A 21,554-nucleotide genomic window follows, 5' to 3' on the forward strand; every position below is an offset into this window, starting at 1 on the left:
CCTGTGAGTGCATCTGAGACAGTTTCAATGATCAATACATAAATATTGATCTTTATTCATTTTATCTCTTTTTGTTTATATACACTTTGGAGTTCCCCTTTGCTCTTTTGCTATGAAACTGTTGCAACTTAATGTTTGTGTTTTTTTCAGGCATTTTTATGTACCAGCTGCAAGCGAGGTATCTTCAAATCAGGTGATGTTCTGAAACAATTATGGATCCACTTTATAGGTCAAAGTCAAAATTCAGACCATATTATGCTATTTACAGGGGATCATTTGGCCTCAGGTTATAACTGCAGTTGCTGTGAATGTTGTTAACGCAGTCATCAACTACGTCCTTCTCTATTACCTTAACATTGGGTTTGTGTAAGTATTCCTGCTTGTTGCATGTTATACATCCAATTGTCTCAGCAGATGCACTTATAAGTGTTTTAATTTGTGCCTTTGATCACTTAAAATGTTTATCATGGAATTAAAGGACAACAGTGTATCATCTGCAGAGTGACTTCTGAAGCACTAAGGGTAGACAAGGAGGTGTTTGTTCAAGGAATCTGTGAGCATGTGATGCACCATCTGTGGTCTAGTGACCCTCAACCTGCTCACGGAATAGTTGAAGCACTGCATTCTTCCAAACCTACACCTCATCCCATCACAGTCTTGGCAAGTGATGGCACAGTCCTGACAGAAGACTTTGCTGTCCTCTATTGTGCTGCTGGCTACTTTAAGCAGAATGATCTGCTTCTGCTAGGATGTTGGACATCTCTGGCTACAGTTGATGCACCAAGTCAGCTACGAATCACCAAATTTAATTGAAATTTTCTTGGTGGTGAAACAGCTGAGGGCGGGGAAAGCTGCAAATATCTGAAGTATCATGTTGAACCAACAGACTATCCCAGCACTGCTGTCTGTGACAGGAAAGGCACTTGCAAAATGTTATCCTTCAGAATTTTCAGTCGCAGCTACCTGGTGCTCAGCGACCAGAATAATCTGGCTTTCACGTTGACAAAGGCCAAACATCAGCCACATCCTAGTTCCACAGCTATTCAGAGAATGCTATCATGAACATCAACACGCTTCTTTACAGTCCCAAAGCATTTTCTGTTGATGGGGCTGCTCTGTATATTTGTTTGTGGTTAAAGTCTCAACAGAGTTGTCGAGAGACAAACATTATGGGTTTATTAGAGGTGTTTGTCGATGGAAATACATTTGCAAGAGACTGAAGGTCCGAGACTTTTGGCTCCGGGTGCTTCCAGTAATCTTACATGGCTGTGAGACCTGAATGCTAACCAGCGACCTTAGGTGATGACTGGATGTCTTTGCTACTAAGCACCTAAAGAGGATTCTTAGCTACCAGTTGAATGACTTTATGTCAAGGGACTGGTTACTTAGGGAGACATTTTATACTGCCTGTAGTGCGACTGAACATCAGCTATGATGTTTTGGCATGTGGATGTCTCAGCACTGAGTTCCTCAGTATCTGGAAAAAGCCAAGCAAGATAACATGGTCAGAGAACAGATAGAGCTTCTGGAATTGTGGATGGACCAGTTGTCTACCTGGGTAGTTGCCAACCCAGACCCTGGATGGTTCTGTAGTGTCATAGCTTTGACAATCTGTGGCACTGACTCATGGGTTTTTGTCAATTGTGTTTTTTTCCCCCTCCTTAAGGTGGGTTTGGTGGTGGTGGTGGGGGGGATTTTTATATTTGATCTTTTAATTTAATTTATGCATATTTGCTTTTACTTCATAATTAAAAAGTGCTTTGGTTGGTTCAGTGTCATCAAACAATTTTCAAAAAGTAAAACCACATGGCTGTCTTTTACATGCCGTTTTGCTGAGTGTCTACAGAGGGACATTTTATAGTGCTTTCCCTTTGTAATGAAAGTATTCACAGTGAATGACCTGTGAGACACATAATGTATCAGAAGTCATTTCTCAACAAAGTCCCTTCTGTGGTTACAAAAACAAGTTTTATCATTTTTCATAAAGGGGATCTGCAGCAGCCAGTGCGATCTCGCAGTATTGTCTGGCAGCTGTCTATGCATGTACATCTGCTGGAGGAGACTACACAAAACCACATGGGAGGTCAGTAATCATGACTGTTTTTATTACTTTGTGGCAAAATAGATTAAAATACTTTTTCTGATTGAGCTTTTTTACCTTAAATGAGATGACGATAATTTTACTTGGACCTGGACAAGTGGCAGAAAATGAATGAATGAATGAATAATCTCATTTCTTTTTTATTTTTTTTTGCAGTAATTGCCTTCTTCTTGGTGTATTTTCTTCTATCTTCAAATGAACTCTAATGGCGTGATTAATATAAATGTCGTCTTCACACATATGACCTCTGACCCACAGGCTGGTCACTGGACTGTCTGCAGGAGTGGGGGCTCTTCATTAAAATGGCCATCCCCAGTATGCTTATGTCTTGTCTGGGGTGGTGGATGTTTGAGGTGGGAGGATTCCTGGCCAGTTTGATTAGTGAGAGTGAGCTGGGAGCACAGTCAATATCGTTCCAGCTGTCTGTCATAGCCTACATGGTAAGTCTGTTTTCTCACGTTAATAACATGTTACAGATGCTAGCTTTCTGACTGAGAGAATAAATTCTTAATTGCTTAAGTCCAACTGAAGTCTTTAAAAGAAGTTCCTTTGGTGGCAGCGGGGTTCCCGGATCAGACACATCGATGAACAAACTAAGAAAAATGAAAGTGTCTTGAGAATCACCCTAAATCTCCAAGTTGCTGTTTGCAGTGTGCAGTTATCCACCTTCGGTGGCGGCACCCTAACATTAGTCTGTGTGTGTGAGAGAGATAATGTGACATCAATGCAAAGGGCCTCAGTGTCCAGAGAAGTTCAAGGGGGCTCCTCCATTTCATCTGGCTGCGACAGATAGATGGTTAAGAGTTGGTTCCCTTTGAGAGGTGGGATGGACCCGGTTGTCCGCCTAGTAGGCAGGACAGTTCCGCTAACCGCTAATTAGCAAAGCTAACTTTTTTGTTAGCGGATTAGCTTTTCAGACAACTTTTGAAACCATCAGCGGACCAGTTAGCTTCTGCTAACTTTCAGTTCATTACCATTTCTTTGCTGGCATAGTGAGTAAACGTTAATGGTCAAAAACATTTGTAAATTCTAAATTATACATATTAGTTCCTGTCTATTGCGTGTTTTGCAACAGTCAGACCGCATTGAGGAGCTCAGTCCTCCCCTAGCAGAAGGGGACAGGGCTGCTGCTGCTCCAAAAAAAAATGTGTCATTTACTTTCCACATGCAACGACACAGACATGTGGCAGGAGACATGAAAAGCAAAGCACTTTTCAGACATGGTTTCATTTATAAACTAGAAGCACTCAGAGAGTGCAAACCTCCGCCAAGGCCATTGGGTCACTGACGCCATAACATCTACACGTCGTGGAATCATTGAACCTAAAAAAGTCTAACAATGATGTTTGCTCAGTAGTAAAAAAGTTTCATCTGCTGTGACTGGATAGCATGTATCCTTAACGCTTGGAATCACAGTTTATTGCAACTTGCACCTTTCCCAGAAGCTACTGTCATCTGAGCACTGATATTGATATTGCATGTGCTTATAGACAAAAACAATAAGAGACAAAATTCAATTTATTATTCAACTAAACTGCAAATATATGAATTTTTTTAACATTTATGAACACTTCTCTAAACAAGGCCATAGAACATTTGACTATGTTACACCCTAATATTTTTCAAGCTTTTCTGCTTTGTTTTGTGGAGTTAGAAACTAGAATGTCAAAATTCCCCCTATCCCGCAATGGTAAAGAATCCTTTAAAAACATTCCTGGAAAATTGAATCACTTGTTCCTCTTGTCATTTCCAACCACTCCACAAAATTTCATCAAAATCCGTTCAAACTTTTTGAGTATCCTGCTGACAGACAACAACAACAACAACACCACCGAAAACATAACCTCCTTGGCGGAGGTAATAAATTTAAGAAATATTCAATTGAAAACCAAATGTACCCTAACTTGATGACAGCTGCAACTGCTTAATGCTAACTTTTAACATTGAAAGCCATAGACATTGTAACGTGTTAGCATTGTGATCCGGATCGTGATCCCCCCCCGTCAAAATACATAGACACACTGCCATCTACTGGATGGGAGAATAGCGACCAAAGTGTCGGTCGCGATTCATGCTCTGAATCACACTTCACGAACAGAATTTTCAGTTTTACAAATGCCTTTTTTATAAATGAAAAAAATGACATTTACAATACCACTTTATTTGTAAAAACCAACACACATGTGACAGTAACTTGTGCATTGGTTTTTTACAAATAAACCACCCACCAGTAAATGACACTTCCTTACGCAGCACGCAGGGTGCCTAAAGCAGAAGTCTGCCTCGTTTTGGGTTGTGGACGTCTTCTATTTTACTCAGAGTCTCGGCGGTGCTTAAACTCGAAACTAGGTGATTAGTAGCCAGTTTCGAGTTTAGTACTGTACCTAGTCAGTACTAAAAGTAAGTGTTTAGCTGTAACTTCCGCTAATTTTTTTAGCGGGTTATCGGTTTAGCATAATAAAAGTTAACTTTTCAGTTTGCGGATATCAATGCTAACGTTTTGGTTAGCTGTGCCCACCACTGCTTGTAGGCTACTATCCAGGACTCGAGGTAGCTCCGTCATGTGGTAGATGTGATGACATGACGCACCAGCCCATCCTTGTGACCTATTTTGGGATCTCATTTTTTTGTGAAATAATGGAAAAGAAAATGCCATATAAAACTGCAGATCCAATGAATCAGATAGTAATTGAAGGTTTAGAGGTTGAATTATGGTAGATACAGTTGAAGTGTTGTTATCCTTGTTGTAAGAATGTATACAAACTTTTGCTTTGTTAAAAGTGCTTTTTTAGGTCCTTGAAATGGGTTTAACCAGGTTTTATCTTTTTGTATTTTAACCAATTTTACTGCTTGGATGGTAATTTACGTGAAGTATCAACCAGTATAATTGTTCGATCTATAGTCTGCTATACCATGATTTTTCAACCTTTTTTGAGCCGCGGGCACCCTTTTTATATTTACAAATCCGGCGGCACACCGCCAACCAAAATAATAATATAATTCTATTACCTCTGGTTTTGCGCAAAACCCAATTATCGCAATAGAAAATCGATACGGAAAACACCGCATTTCGAAAATCCTCAAGCATTTTGCGCTCTGATCTCAAGTAGGACTGTCACGATTAGGAATTTCTGGAGATGATTAATTGTCAGACAAATAATTGCGATTGACGAATATATTGTCTATTTTTTTTTTTTTTTCCCCTTCTTTATATTCTACTATTGTTGTATAATTACACAACTCTGGAAGAACGTTTGGCTTCTGTGAGTGGAGAAACTGGGAATGGTGCACATTTTTATTTTATCTTCATTTTACATACAGTCCCAACTTTTTCTGAATTGTGGTTGTTTCTGTTGCATTTCTGAAATTGTTTCTCCTCATCAGTCACGTTTGTGCTTAAACACTGCATTAAGCCCATATTGAACAAATAATACCTTGGAAAGTAACAGCTGCTAAAGTTCAGAGTTCTCACCTGCTTTTTGTGATCTGTGCATCTGAACATCACCACAGTTTCTCCATGTCAGGTTTTTTTTTTTTTGTGGCTCAGTTCATTCATATATTCTCATTTTTTAAATATGTTTTTAAAGCTATTTGACCGTTTATTTCATCTCATGATCTCATAAATTCAGCATACGACACGCACATGGTGTGAACAGGACAGTAACGGCAGAATCACACCTTTAGAGAAAGTTCAGAGAGAACATGTTCACTCGGGTTAAAATCCTCTCTCTGCTCCACGCTCGCTGCGCACTGATGGTTCTGACTGTAACGTGTCGCGCCTGCATTCAGGAATCTCCCTCACACACCCCCTCTGTTGTGAAAGTGTCGTGACACGGACCCACAACAGGGGGCGGTAATGAACGGACAATGGATAAGCCAAAAGTAACAATTTAATGTTGTGAATCGCACAACGACGTACAGACAATAACAATATGGTGGACTGTCAATCATACACCAGGTGACGTGTGGGCAGGCTTGACGATAGAAGACGCCTGGCGAGAGAAGAGTCGGATCCCCACACAGCTTCCACCACCAACGGAACTGAAGAACACCGGAGCCGCCAAGCCCTGCGCCCCAGGTGGCCGCTGTCTTCAGCAGTCAGACCCGGTACTGCTGGCAGAAAACAGAGACAGTCCTGATGAGTGTGAGTTCGCACACTCAGTAATCCCACAGTCAGTGTTCAGTAAAGGAGGGAGAACCTCCACCTCCAATCACACACTCGTGCAGCTCCTGTCTAACCACTTATCTGATTGGAGTGTGAAGCGAAGCCGTCGCTGATCACACCAAACGCCAATCCCACAGATAAGGCAGACACCACAGGATAACGGCTGCAAAAAAGAAGTTCAGATTATTACTCAGCGTTTTGAGTCAGCAGAGAAAATTACCTGAATGGTAGCTGATTTCTCGGCGAGGAGGTGGAGTTGCAGTCCGGCCTTTATGGTGATGGTGATGAGATGAATGAGTGACAGCTGGTGCTGAGGATGAGTGACAGCTGTCACTCCCAGTGGCTCCGGCGCCCTCTCGTGCTTGAAGCCCGCACTCCAAGCAGGGCGCCATCTGGTGGTGGTGGGCCAGCAGTACCTCCTCTTCAGCGGCCCACACAACAGGACCCCCCCCCTCAACGGGCGCCTCCTGGCGCCCGACCAGGCTTGTCTGGGTGCCGGGCGTAGAATTCGGCCAGGAGGGCCGGGTCCAGGATGAAGCTCCTCTTCACCCAGGAGCGTTCTTCGGGTCCATATCCTTCCCAGTCCACCAAATACTGGAACCCCCGGCCCTTTCGACGAACGTCCAGGAGTCGGCGCACAGTCCAAGCCGGCTCCCCGTCGATGATCCGGGCAGGTGGCGGCGCCGGTCCGGGGGCACAGAGGGGAGAGGTGTGGCAGGGTTTGCGTCTGGAGACATGGAATACTGGATGTATCCGCAGTGAAGCTGGCAGCTTCAGCTTCACTGCGGCTGGACTGAGGACCTTCACGATGGTGAAGGTCCTATAAATCTGTCCTTCAGCTTTGGGATTCCGTTTGCAGAGGTATGTCCTTTGTGGATAACTAAACCGCCTGCCCGGGCTGGTATGCAGGGGCTGGGGAACGCGGCGGTCTGCATGGGCCTTAGCCCTCGTCCGGGCTCTGAGCAGGGCAGATGCGGGCGGTACGCCACACCCGACGGCACTTCCTCAGATGGGCCTGGACCGAGGGCACCCCGACCTCTCCCTCCACTAGCGGAAACAATGGGGGCTGGTACCCCAAACACACCTCAAACGGGGAGAGGCCGGTTGGCAGATGAAACTTGGCTATTATGAGCGTACTCGATCCAGGCCAGATGGTCACTCCAGGCCGTCGGGTGCGCGGAGGTCACGCAGCGGAGGGCCTGCTCCAGTTCCTGGTTCGTCCGCTCTGCCTGCCCGTTTGCCTGGGGGTAGTACCCAGACGAGAGACTGACGGTGGCCCCCAGTTCCCTGCAGAAACTCCTCCAGACCTGGGAGGAGAACTGAGGACCACGATCTGAGACAATGTCTGCTGGAATCCCATGCAGATGCACGACGTGGTGGACCAGGAAGTCTGCAGTCTCCTGGGCCGTCGGGAGCTTCGGGAGGGCCACAAAGTGGGATGCCTTGGAGAACCGGTCCACTATCGTTAAGATGGTGGTGTTGCCCTGGGACGGCGGGAGGCCCATGACAAAGTCCAGGCCAATATGAGATCAGGGGCGACGAGGCACAGGCAGAGGCTGGAGGAGGCCTTGGGCCTTGTGATGGTCGGCTTTGCCCCTGGCACAGGTGGTGCAGGCCTGGACATACTCCCGGACGTCGGCTTCCATAGACGCCCACCAGAAGCGCTGCCGGGCCACTGCCACGGTCCTTCGCACCCCTGGGTGACAGGAGAGCTTGGAACCGTGACAGAAGTCAAGGACCGCAGCCCTGGCCTCTGGTGGGACGTACAGTTTGTCCTTCGGACCTGTCCCCGGGTCCGGGCTCCGTGTCAGGGCTCCCGGATGGTCTTCTCCACGCCCCAGGTAAGGGTGGCCATGACAGTGGACTCGGGGATGATGGTTTCAGGGGGGTCTGACAGCTCGGTCTTGACCTCCTCTTCATGCACCCGGGACAGGGCGTCAGATTGTGGTTCTTAGTCCCGGGGCGGTAGGTGATCCGGAAGTCAAACGCCCGAAGAAAAGCGACCAGCGGGCTTGCCTGGGGTTCAGACGCTTCGCGGTCCGGATGTACTCCAGGTTCCGATGGTCCGTGAAAACCGTAAATGGTACCGATGCTCCCTCCAACAGGTGTCTCCACTCCTCAAGAGCCTCCTTCACCGCAAGAAGTTCCCGATTACCGACGTCATAGTTCCGTTCAGCTGGGGTCAACCTGCGGGAAAAGTAGGCACATGGATGGAGAACCTTATTGGACTCCCCGCTCTGGGATAGCACGGCTCCTATCCCTGAGTCAGAGGCATCCACTTCAACAACAAACTGGCGCTTGGGATCGGGCTGCACCAGAACCGGTGCAGTCGAGAATCGGCGTTTCAACTCCCTAAACGCGGCTTCACACCGATCCGACCAGGTGAAGGGGACTTTTGTGGAGGTCAGGGCTGTCAGGGGGCTAAGTACCTGACTGTAGCCCTTGATGAACCTCCGGTAGAAATTTGCAAAACCGAGGAACTGTTGTAGTTTCCTACGGTTCGTTGGTTGGGGCCAATATCTCACCGCCGCAACCTTGGCTGGATCAGAGTTGGAGGAGATTATGAACCCCAAGAAGGACAAAGAAGTGCGGTGGAACTCACACTTCTCGCCCTTCACAAACAGCCGGTTCTCCAACAACCGCTGTAGGACCTGACGTACATGCTTGACATGGGTCTCAGGATCCGGAGAAAAGATGAATATATCGTCTAGATATACGAAGACAAACCGATGCAGGAAGTCCCGCAAGACATCATTAACCAATGCTTGGAACGTCGCGGGCGCATTGGTGAGGCCGAACGGCATGACCAGGTACTCAAAGTGACCTAACGGGGTGTTAAATGCCGTCTTCCACTCGTCTCCCTCCCAGATCCGAACCAGGTGATAAGCATTCCTAAGATCCAATTTCGTGAAAATTTGGGCTCCATGCAGGGGCGTGAACACTGAATCCAACAGAGGTAACGGGTATCGGTTGTGAACCGTGATCTCGTTCAGCCCTCTGTAATCAATGCATGGACGGAGTCCGCCGTCCTTCTTGCCCACAAAAAAGAAACCAGCACCCATCGGGGAGGTGGAGTTCCGGATCAACCTGGCAGCTAACGAGTCCCGGATGTAGGTCTCCATTGATTCGCGTTCCGGACGTGAGAGGTTGTACAGCCTGCTGGATGGGTACTCAGCGCCCAGTATCAAATCAATGGCACAATCGTACGGACGGTGCGGGGGCAGCGTGAGTGCCAGATCCTTGCTGAAGACGTCAGCAAGGTCGTGGTACTCAGCCGGCACCGCCGCCAGATTGGGGGGGACTAAAACCTCCTCCTTAGCTGTCACACCGGGTGGAACCGAGGATCCTAAACACTCCCGGTGGCAGGTTTCGCTCCACTGAACCACAACCCCAGACGGCCAATCAATCCGGGGATTGTGTTTTAACACCCATGGAAAACCCAAAGTCACTCGGGAGGTAGAAGGTGTTACATAAAACACAATCTCCTCCCTGTGATTCCCAGACACCACCAATGTCACTGGCTGTGTCTGGTGTGTGATTAGTGGAAGAAGGGTGCCATCTAGCGCCCCGCACCGACAATGGTGACGGTAAGGCCACTAGAGGGAGCCCAACCTCCTTTGCCCATCTGCTATCCAGCAGATTCCCCTCCGACCCCGTGTCCACCAGTGCTGGGGCATGAAGGGTTAGATCCCCACTCAGGATCGTGACTGGGATTCGTGCAGATTGTCGGGGTTTCCCCACGTGGGTGTTGTGACCCACCCTTAGCCCAGTCTCTAAGGACGAGTGCTGCTGTTTTGACCGTTTGGGGCATTCTCTCTGTGTGTGCTCGGTAGAGCTGCAGAGAAAACACTCTCCACAGATCAGCCTCCTTTGTCTCTGATCTGATCGTTTTTTTGGCCCTGCTCGTTTCCATAGCAACGTCAGCAGGGGGAGCTGTTGTCACGTGGAGAGCCCTGGCAGTGGAGCGTGGGGAAGTCGGCTTCCTTTCAGACCCGGGAGGAAGAGGGACGGCTTGTACCTGACCACGCCCTCGTCTCGCTGCCGTCGGTGTTCAGTTAATCGGTTGTCTAACCGTATAACCAGGTCGATAAGCCCATCTAAATCCCGCGGCTCGTCCTTCGCCACTAGGTGCTCCTTAAGGACCAGAGACAGTCCGTTTACAAAGGCGGCGCGGAGCGCAACAGCATTCCAGCCGGCTCACGCTGCCGCGATGCGGAAGTCGACTACATACTTCGCTGCGCTCCGACGCCCCTGCCGTATCGACAGCAGCACACTTGAAGTGGTCTCACCTCTATGAGGGTGGTCGAACACCTGTCGGAACTCCCTCACAAACTCAGTATAAACCGTTAGGAGCCGTGAATTCTGCTCCCAAAGCGCCGTAGTCCAGGCGCGTGTCTCTCGTCGAAGCAAATTTGTAACGTAAGCCACCCGGCTAGCGTCTGACGCGTACATGATGGGACGCTGTGAAAAGACGAGCGAGCACTGCATCAAGAAGTCCGCGCACGTCTCCACACAGCCTCCGTACGGCTCCGGAGGGCTTATGTATGCTTCAGGGGACGGTGGGGGGGTTCGTTGAACGACCAGCGGAATGTCTGTTTCTGGCACACGGTCAGCAGGAGGAGGTGCTGCAGCAGCGCCCTGAGCACGCGCTTCCACCTGGGCGGTGAGAGCCTCCATCCTACGATTGAGAACACTGCTCTGCTCGGTAACTAAGTCCAACCGAGCGGTAAAGGCGGTTAAGATGTGCTGCAGCTCACCCAACACGCCTCCTGCTGGCGCCTGTGCACCTCGCTCTTCCATTGGCTGTTCATGCGATGGTTGACGCCCCTCGGGATCCATGACGCTGGCCGAGAAATCCTGTTGTGAAAGTGTCATGACATGGACCCACAACAGGGGGCGGTAATGAACGGACAATGGATAAGCCAAAAGTAACAATTTAATGTTGTGAATCGCACAACGACGTACAGACAATAACAATATGGTGGACTGTCAATCATACACCAGGTGACGTGTGGGCAGGCTTGACGATAGAAGACGCCTGGCGAGAGAAGAGCCGGATCCCCACACAGCTTCCACCACCAACGGAGCTGAAGAACACCGGAGCCGCCAAGCCCTGCGCCCCAGGTGGCCGCTGTCTTCAGCAGTCAGACCCGGTACTGCTGGCAGAAAACAGAGACAGTCCTGATAAGTGTGAGTTCGCACACTCAGTAATCCCACAGTCAGTGTTCAGTAAAGGAGGGAGAACCTCCACCTCCAATCACACACTCGTGCAGCTCCTGTCTAACCACTTATCTGATTGGAGTGTGAAGCGAAGCCGTCGCTGATCACACCAAACGCCAATCCCACAGATAAGGCAGACACCACAGGATAACGGCTGCAAAAGAAGTTCAGATTATTACTCAACGTTTTGAGTCAGCAGAGAAAATTACCTGAATGGTAGCTGATTTCTCGGCGAGGAGGTGGAGTTGCAGTCCGGCCTTTATGGTGATGGTGATGAGATGAATGAGTGACAGCTGGTGCTGAGGATGAGTGACAGCTGTCACTCCCAGTGGCTCCGGCGCCCTCTCGTGCTTGAAGCCCGCACTCCAAGCAGGGCGCCATCTGGTGGTGGTGGGCCAGCAGTACCTCCTCTTCAGCGGCCCACACAACACCCTCCCTCGTAGGCTGCAGCCTGTTGACTCCGCGCGCGCACACACACACACAGACACACACACACCGACAGCTCCGCATTTTAGACGGCTTTTGAAGAAGATGGCCACTGTTTTAATCGGCCGTCTTATCCAAACGGCAGGACGGCTCGCTCTTCAGCCTCCATGTTATTGTCCCGCCTTAAGACGAGAGCGAGGCTGCAGCACAATGACGATAAAATAAATAATTCACAGTAATCGCGAATATGAAAAATAATCGCGATTGACGAATATTGTAATAATTGTGACAGCCCTAATCTCAAGTGTTTTTTTTACACGTGTCAACACTTTTATTCACAATAATCTGCCACTCTAATATTCACGGAGCGCAGAGTCTGCCTTCAGCGAACCCAGTTGTGAGTGAGAAGGCCCAAGTCTGACCACGGTGACATCAACGGAGGTCAGGCCGCCTTCCCCGCACACCTCCACAGCCAACGCGGTTTCTCCTTCCCCAGAGGAGCCATGCTCCATGAGCAGCTGAGATTCACGCTGTAGTCAGCAACCCGTAACCATGGAGACGCACAACGCTATGTGTGCAAGTATGTCTATTATACTATAGTACGGCACTTTGCTGCCATCTACTGGAATAAAAGAGCATTACATCATCTGCCACACTATTACTGCACATACACCCGATAATGGTGATATTTGATAATTGCCCACGGCCTGTGCTATACAGCTAATTTGAACAGTGACACAAAAAAACAAAAAACAAAAAGATGAGCACAAGTAAAATAATATAGCTGATTTTCTTTCACAGAGTCCTGTTGGATTCTCTGCTGCTGCCAGTGTACGTGTTGGGAGTGCACTTGGTGCAGGAAACATAGAGCAGGCCAAACTGTCTTCCAAAGTCCCCATCATCTGTGCATGTGAGCCAACACATTTATTTGCAATGAACATTATATCTACTGACACTCTGAGGACTAACCACAATGTGTTTTCTGTTTGAACCAAGTCCAGTGGTTCATCATAACTCACACAAAAAGAAAGTCATTGGAGGAGTGATGCACATTGTGCAGGCACAGATAATAAATGTGTTTTTGAGCTATATGTATGTCATATCATGTATCATACCACGTAATGAGAAGTGGTTAGCTGGTTGGTACAAGGGGCGATTGAGATGTTTTGAACCTGACCCACAAAAAGTAGGGCGTGGTTCAACATTGCACCTAGTGAGTCAAAATGTCACACATTCTTGAGAAATGTTGGTTTCTCAGAATGCAGAATATGGAGAATCCCACCCTACTTTTCCTGGGTCAGGCTCAAAAACCTCTTGTTCGCCCCTCGTATGTACCAAAGCTTTGGATCCCCTCTATTCCCCAATTGTTTGTGGAGATATGCTTGAAATTGTGTTTGTTCCACATTGACATTACCCTTCACCTCTGACCAATCTACTCCAAATATTAATCCTCTGGAGATGCTCACATGAGGAATACTAAAGCCATTTACAGCTTGGTGGACTGAGATAACTCAGATCAAGTGTCTTCCCGTAGTTAATGGACTTTTCGGTGCCACTTAAGGGGACTAAACAGCACTTACAATCCAGACTCAGTACACCATAGATGACACAAAAATGTATGATGGCCATTTCAGGGTGGTAGCTGTAGCCAGTCAATGAATAAATTACACAGGGGTCAAAGTAGAAAAATGTTATGTGTCGGACGCGGTCGGAGCACCGACCCAGCGTTTGACAGGACCCAGCACGAAATAAGCAGAGCACGGTTCAAAAGATAACAGAATTTAATAATCATAATGAGTGCAGTGATAAACAACCAAAAATGTCCGCGGTCTGGTGAGGTGAAAACACGGCGCGCTCTCAGCAGCGCAAACGGTCCGGAGCCACAGCAGTTCGGACCCAGGGACCCCGCCGACACCCCCCCAGGTGGCCGCGACAAACCGAGTCTGTGAAGAAAGAAAACATGAGGTGAGTCCAACACTCTCCACCCAGAGAGACACAGCTCAAAAGGGTGCACACAATCAGCAAACACTTCCTGGCTTAAATATATATCAGCTTCTCACCCTGCAGGCACAGAACAACTCAGTTCAAATCTCCACTGCAGCAGAAGCTGATTAGACAATTAGCATAACGTGACAGCTCACTAACACAAGGTGTGAGGGACACCAAATCCACTGTCATTACTTCATAAAAGTCACCAAAACCAAATTACCTCAGGAAGTGTGCTGAAGAGCGTGAGACCTCACCCAATCCTCCTTCACAGACTGTGGCGTCAAACCTGGAGCGGTCTCTGCGTCCATAATGGTGAGATTGTTCTCCTGACGTCGATCTCACACGTCTGCTCACAAGGTCGAGTCTCTGGCAATCACACACTGTGTATTCAAGGTTTAAGTGCAGCAATCTCTGATCAAGACAGAATACACCACAGCTGTGAGCGCTGATGACCTGCACGTGAAAACAAGTCTCAGTGTTGTGAAAGTGTAGTGACACGGACCCACAACAGGGGGTGCAAATGAACGGTCAATAGATGAGCCAAAAGTACCAATTTAATGTTGTGAAGGTGCACAACGAATATACAGACAATCTCAGAATCTGATAACAGTCAATCCACAAAGGTGACGTGTGGGCAGGCTCGAGGATAGAAGACGTCTGTCCTGAGAAGAGCCGGAACCACACAATTTCCGCCGCCACCGAACCTGGTGAATACTGGAGCCGCCAAGTCCCGAATTCCCAGGTGATCACCGTCCCCGACTGTCGGATCTGGTACTGCTGGCGAAGAGCAAAGGCAGTCAAGTGTGGGTGTGTGTACACCCCGTAACAACAACGGTGGGAATGCCACCTCCACCTCTAACACACACCCGTGCAGTGTCTGTGTAACCACTTATCTGAATCTGCAGGCTGAGGTACCTCCATAGAAGTACGATATCTCGGCGATGAGGTGGAGATGACATCTGGGTTTTATGGAGTGAGATGATGAAGTATGAATGAGTGACAGCTGTCAGGAAATAATGAGTGACAGCTGTCACTCCCGGCTGTGTCCGTTGCGGCAGCGCCCTCTCGTGCCTGAAGCCCGCACTTCAGGCAGGGCGCCCTCTGGTGGTGGGCCAGCAGTACCTCCTCTTCTGGCAGCCCACACAACACTCAGGTGTTCAGGGTGAGGTCATAATACTCAGCCACTCAGTCCTGAATGCATACCACCTGGTGGGAGAAACAGAAAAACAAAAACCAAGCCAGCCAAACACCCCAGCACACAACAGTACCCCACCCTCACGGGAAGCCTCCTGACGACCACACGAACCTGGGCCAGAAAAAACACCCCCCTCCAGGGACCATAGCTGGAATGTTGGCTGCGAGCAAAAAAACACCTCCTGCAGCTTCAGCCTCAGCTCCGTGTGCTGACGATCCAGCTGGGAAAGCCTGTCTCCAAGAGCTGAGCGTTACTGCGCTCTGAAGACAGCTCCGTTGTCAGCTGCTCAACCTCATGAATTTCAACATGCGGTCATTGACCCTCTCAATGTTGAGCTTCTCTTCTAGGTTTTCCTTCAGCTGGATGATACGAGCTTCCAGCCGCCTCTTCTCTGCCAACAGGGAACTCTGTGTTGAGACTATAGATCTCATCCTTTCACTCCCTGAGCCTGTCTGCAGTAGACAGCTCCTCCTGGATGTGTAACATGTCTCCCTCCATGGCTTTAAGCTTCTTATCACTGTCTTTAGCATCATTAACTGCTTCATCCCCGAACATTCACAGCTCTTCCAGTCCTCTTATGTGATCTTTCAGTCGGGCCTGCAGTTTCTTCAGCTGCTATAAGACATCGCGATTTTCATTAGCATCTTCAAGAAGGCCTTCAAGCCCTCCCAGATCCAGCTCCCATGTCTTCTTGGCAGAGTGGGCCTGGAAACATTACCTATATACATCCTCCAGCTGTATCTTCATCTCCTTCAGTCGCTGCTCCATGGCACGCTCGGACCTCTCCACACTATGAACTCTTTCCGAAGTCATCCGTCTCTGTCTTGAGCACTTTATTAAATCGGTCAAGTTCATCGTTCAGGTCTGTAAGAGTCTTTAACTCTTGCCAGGGTCAACACTTTTGTCTCCTTCTCCCTGGCCTCCGCTTCGGCACGATCATACTCCTCTGCACATAGAGTAGCAATGCATTTCTCTTTGGTCATCTGGTCAAACTTCTTTTGCTTCCTCTTCAGATTGGAGACGATCTGCCGAAGGTGGTCCTGGTCCACCATGAGGTCATCCGACTCTTGCTGCAAACGGATTTCTGTCTTATCCAGTTTGTCCATAGGCTGAACTTTTCTACTCCAGCTGCCGCTGAACACCGTCCAAACTCCCATTGGACTCACTTGAGGCCCTCTTCAGCCCCCTCTACTGACAAGGCATCCTATCCTGCCTTTGTCTTCCTTTCAGCCAGCTGGGTCTAGAGAGTAGAAACTGGCTTCTCCACAGTCTTCTTGCTCTCTTCCTCTTTGTTCAGTCTCTCCTGCAAAATATTCCCCTCATCCTCCATCTGCCCTAGGCGGATGGAGAAGGAAGGTGTCCCATGGATTTCCTCTTGGAGCAGCTCCTGAGTATCCTGCAACTGAGACTCCAGTGCAGAGATATCTTTTGTTGAATTCGATGGTCTTGCCTTCTGCTTCAGTTAGCAGACCTGTTAGGGTCTCCACCTCTGACTGCATCTTTGCATTCGTTTCTGTCAACTCTTGCTTCTGTCGTTCACTTTGCTCAATTTTGGCCAGGAGTTCTTGAACCTGTGCATTCAGCTATCTTTCGACTATGTTTTAGAGTCTGCTTGGTCACAAAACAAAAAGAAAAACCCCAATACCCCCCCCACCCCCAGGGAACACCACAACCAAACCCCAGGGGTGCAAACTGGGAGAAAAGAAAAAACAACCATACCAACACCCCCCCTCCCCAGAGGACCGTCCCATCAAACCCCGGGAAGAGGAGAAAAGAAAAAACAAACACGACCCAAAGTTAAGCTTGCAAAAAAAAAAAAAATCTAACCCCCTCCCCGGACGACATGTAGGGACCAACACCCCCCAGAGGACATCCCGCCAGCTCCAGGAGTAATAACCACAGCCGAGGTCCCTCTGGGATCCAAAGTCACCCACGGGGGCTCCCAGCGCCTCCCAGAGGACCGTTCCATCAAACCCCAGGAGACACCCCCCCCCCATGACTAACAGACCCAGCCCCGGCCGTCTACGGTTAGATGGTCCCACAGTCATTTCCCCCCCAGAGGACACCACAGTCACACCCTGAGAGCGGAAACTGGGGGGGAAAAAAAAACAAACATACAAAACAACAACCCCAACCCCACCCCCTCAGCGCAGTGGAAACTGGAAGTACGTCCAGTGTCACCAACCATGACTATACCCCAAAAGTCAACCGGGAGGAGTGGAACAGCGGTAATGGTGTATGGCACAAGACGGCGCCACCCCTCCGACTTTTAAACCAGCCACCAGCTGCGGGTATATTCCACTGCCCCAAACCTCAGCTACGCCGATGGCATACGGCTCAAAGGCGCGCTGAAGCCGGAGGTGGAACAGGGAATTAACAAAAAACACCCCTAAACCCCCCCACCCGGGTGCAGAGGTTACCTGGGAAACGACCAGCATAACCGAACTGCACCACCCCAGCAACGCCAATGGCAAACGGCACAGAGGCGCACCAAGGCTGGAGGTTGTAAAGGGAATAAAAAAAAATAAATACCCCAAAGGAGGAGCTGCACGAGTGTGTGTGATTGGAGGTGGAGGTTCTCCCTCCTTTACTTAATACAGACTGTGGGATTACTGAGTGTGCAAACTCACACTCATCTGGACTGTCTCTGTTTTCTGCCAGCAGTACCGGGTCTGACTGCTGAAGACAGCGGCCACCTGGGGTGCAGGGCTTGGCGGCTCCGGTGTTCTTCAGCTCCGTTGGTGGTGGAAGCTATGTGGGGATCCAGCTCTTCTCTCTCCAGGCGTCTTCTATCGTCGAGCCTGCCCACACGTCACCTGGTGTATGATTGACAGTCCACCATATTGTTATTGTCTGTACGTTGTTGTGCGATTCACAACATTAAATTGTTACTTTTGGCTTATCCATTGTCCGTTCATTAACGCCCCCTGTTGTGGGTCCGTGTCACGTCACTTTCACAACAATGTCTGCTCACAAGGTCGAGTCTCTGGCAATCACACACTGTGCATTCAAGGTTTAAGTGCAGCAATCTCTGATCAAGACAGAATACACCACAGCTGTGAGCCCTGATGACCTGCACGTGAAAGCAAGTCTCAGGTGTTCAGGGTGAGGTCATAATACTCAGCCACTCAGTCCTGAATGCATTCCACCTGGTGGGAGAAACAGAAAACCAAAAACCAAGCCAGCCAAACACCCCAACACACAACAGAAAAATACTCCAATCATATTGAAAGCTATAACACATTATTTGAGCATAAAGATTCCAAAAACATATAGTTTGGACTATCTATGACTGAATGTTATGGAGTTATGGGGTAAAAATAGGAAAAAAAAATGGCGACAAAGGTCAGTTTAAACTCATACAGGGCTCAAACGTTAAAGTTGCTCCAAATAATAAAAAGTTAAAATGGTTTTAGAAATGAATAGTTTGCACCATCTGTCTTGCTTAGTTATTACAGGGGGTTACCCTGTCATTGGGTCATATGTCATACAATCCAATGTATGTTGGCCTTTAGTTTGGAGACTAAGCATTCAGCAGGGTCAAAATTATTCCATTTATTAATCCTACTTTTTGTGTCAATCGAGGTACACTGAGGCTGGATTGTAAGTGTCGTTTAGTCTACATAAGTGTTACTGATTAGGTCAAAATTACCTACTGACTTAAAGACTAAAGTACCCTGCCTCATGCTCCATGACTGCTGGAATAGGCTTCAGCACCCCCCCCCCCCCCCCCGTGACCCTTAATTTAAGTAAGCGGGTGTAGAAAATGGATGGATGAAAACAAGATACACATGACAGCTCTGGATGAGTTACAAAAATTTTGTGGAAAAAAAAAAGTGAAGTCTAAGTGTGAGATATTATTTGCAAACTCTGTTCATGTGAAAACTTTTTGTTGCCCATCTGTGAAAAATTTATGCTTGAAGTGAAGCATCAGAATCAAATTTATTGACAAAGTTCTCACATACAAGGAATTTGATCTGGCATAATTGGTGCATAAACAACAATTAAAGAAAAGGAAAAAATACTTATTTAAGAAGTAAAGGAGTCAAATAGAAAAATGGGCAAGGCTAAGTTTACTGTCAAATACAACCCCTGGCAAAAATTGTGGAATCACCGGCCTCGGAGGATGTTCATTCAGTTGTTTAATTTTGTAGAAAAAAGGCAGATCACAGACATGACACAAAACTAAAGTCATTTCAAATGGCAACTTTCTGGCTTTAAGAAACACTATAAGAAATCAGGAAAAAAAATTGTAGCAGTCAGTAATGGTTACTTTTTTTAGACCAAGCAGAGAGAAAAAAAATATGGAATCACTCAATTCTGAGGAAAAAATTATGGAATCATGAAAAACAAAAGAACGCTCCAACACATCACTAGTATTTTGTTGCACCACCTCTGGCTTTTATAACAGCTTGCAGTCTCTGAGGCATGGACTTAATGAGTGACAAACAGTAATCTTCATCAATCTGGCTCCAACTTTCTCTGATTGCTGTTGCCAGATCAGCTTTGCAGGTTGGAGCCTTGTCATGGACCATTTTCTTCAACTTCCACCAAAGATTTTCAATTGGATTAAGATCCGAACTATTTGTAGGCCATGACATTGACCCTATGTGTCTTTTTGCAAGGAATGTTTTCACAGTTTTTGCTCTATGGCAAGATGCATTATCATCTTGAAAAATTATTTCATCATCCCCAAACATCCTTTCAATTGATGGAATAAAAAAAGTGTCCAAAATATCAACATAAACTTGTGCATTTATTGATGATGTAATGACAGCCATCTCCCCAGTGCCTTTACCTGACATGCAGCCCCATATCATCAATGACTGTGGAAATTTACATGTTCTCTTAAGGCAGTCATCTTTATAAATCTCACTGGAACGGCACCAAACAAAAGTTCCAGCATCATCACCTTGCCCAATGCAGATTCGAGATTCATCACTGAATATGACTTTCATCCAGTCATCCACAGTCCACGACTGCTTTTCCTTAGCCCATTGTAACCTTGTTTTTTTCTGTTTAGTTGTTAATGATGGCTTTCGTTTAGCTTTTCTGTATGTAAATCCCATTTCCTTTAGGCGGTTTCTTACAGTTCGGTCACAGACGTTGACTCCAGTTTCCTCCCATTCGTTCCTCATTTGTTTTGTTGTGCATTTTCAATTTTTGACACATATTGCTTTAAGTTTTCTGTCTTGATGCTTTGATGTCTTCCTTGGTCTACCAGTATGTTTGCCTTTAACAATCTTCCCATGTTGTTTGTATTTGGTCCAGAGTTTAGACACAGCTGACTGTGAACAACCAACATCTTTTGCAATATTGCATGATGATTTACCCTCTTTTAAGAGTTTGATAATCCTCTCCTTTGTTTCAATTGACATCTCTCATATTGAAGCCATGATTCATGTCAGTCCACTTGGTGCAACAGCTCTGTAAGGTGTGATCACTCTTTTTTAGATGCAGACTAACGAGCAGATCTGATTTGATGCAGGTGTTAGTTTTGGGGATGAAAATTTACAGGGTGATTCCATAATTTATTCCTCAGAATTGAGTGATTCCATATTTTTTTCCCTCTGCTTGGTCTAAAAAAGTAACTGTTACTGACTGCCACAATTTTTTTTCTTGATATCTTATAGTGTTTCTTAAAGCCAGAAAGTTGCCATTTGAAATGACTTTAGTTTTGTGTCATGTCTGTGATCTGCTTTTTTTCTACAAAATTAAACAACTTAATGAACATCCTCCGAGGCCGGTGATTCCATAAATTTTGCCAGGGGTTGTACATATGGTGGAATGGGGCTGTGCAGGCATGCAGATGAACAGTACAGGGATGATCAGTCTGTGCTGAGGGAGTGGGGAGGCGGGGTAAATGGGGGTCTCTGGCATTATTTATAACTCTAGCTGCGGACGGAAAGAAGCTGTTTTTGTGTCTTGAAGTTTTAGTCCTGATGGACCTTAGCCATCTGTCAAAGGGGAGGGTGACAAAATTTTGTGTCATTGAGAGGGATCATCCACTATCTTCCTTGCTTGCCTCAGGGTCCTGGAGGTGTACAGGTCTGGAAGGGATGGCAGCTTGCCATTGATCACCTTCTCTGATGTGTGGATGATACACTGCAGTCTGCACCTGTCCTTAGCAGTGGCAGCAGCGTACCAGATGGTGATGGAGGAGGAGATGATGGACTCAATGATAGCAGCGTAGAAGTTCACCATCATTGTTTTTGGCAGGTTGAGCTTCCTTAGCTGCAGCAGAAAGTTCATCCTCTGTTGTGCTCTTTTGATGAGAGAGCTGATGTTCAGCTCCCACTTGAGGTCCTGGGTGATTGTGATCCTCAGCTAATGGAAGGACTCTACAATGGCCACTGGGGAGTCACACAGGGTGATGGGTTGGCTGGGACTGGGTTCTTCCTGAAGTCAACAACCATCTCCACTGTCTTAACAGATTATTCTGTTTGGACCAGGGCACC

The 21,554-nt window shown here is 47.4% G+C and overlaps 1 protein-coding gene across 1 annotated transcript in view; it reads left to right on the forward strand.

The window, feature by feature from the left end:
- LOC117526656 (multidrug and toxin extrusion protein 1-like) overlaps positions 1–21,554 on the forward strand; it is a 71,503-nt gene that overhangs the window by 36,774 nt on the left and 13,175 nt on the right. The window contains exons 9-10 of the mRNA XM_034188710.1: positions 2,360–2,541; positions 12,714–12,822. Of these exons, the coding sequence (XP_034044601.1) occupies positions 2,360–2,541; positions 12,714–12,822 (291 nt within the window). The remainder of the gene's footprint in view (positions 1–2,359; positions 2,542–12,713; positions 12,823–21,554) is intronic.

This window comes from Thalassophryne amazonica, chromosome 15 (genome assembly GCF_902500255.1).
Source record: "Thalassophryne amazonica chromosome 15, fThaAma1.1, whole genome shotgun sequence".
In the NCBI taxonomy this organism is placed as follows: Eukaryota; Metazoa; Chordata; class Actinopteri; order Batrachoidiformes; family Batrachoididae; genus Thalassophryne; species Thalassophryne amazonica.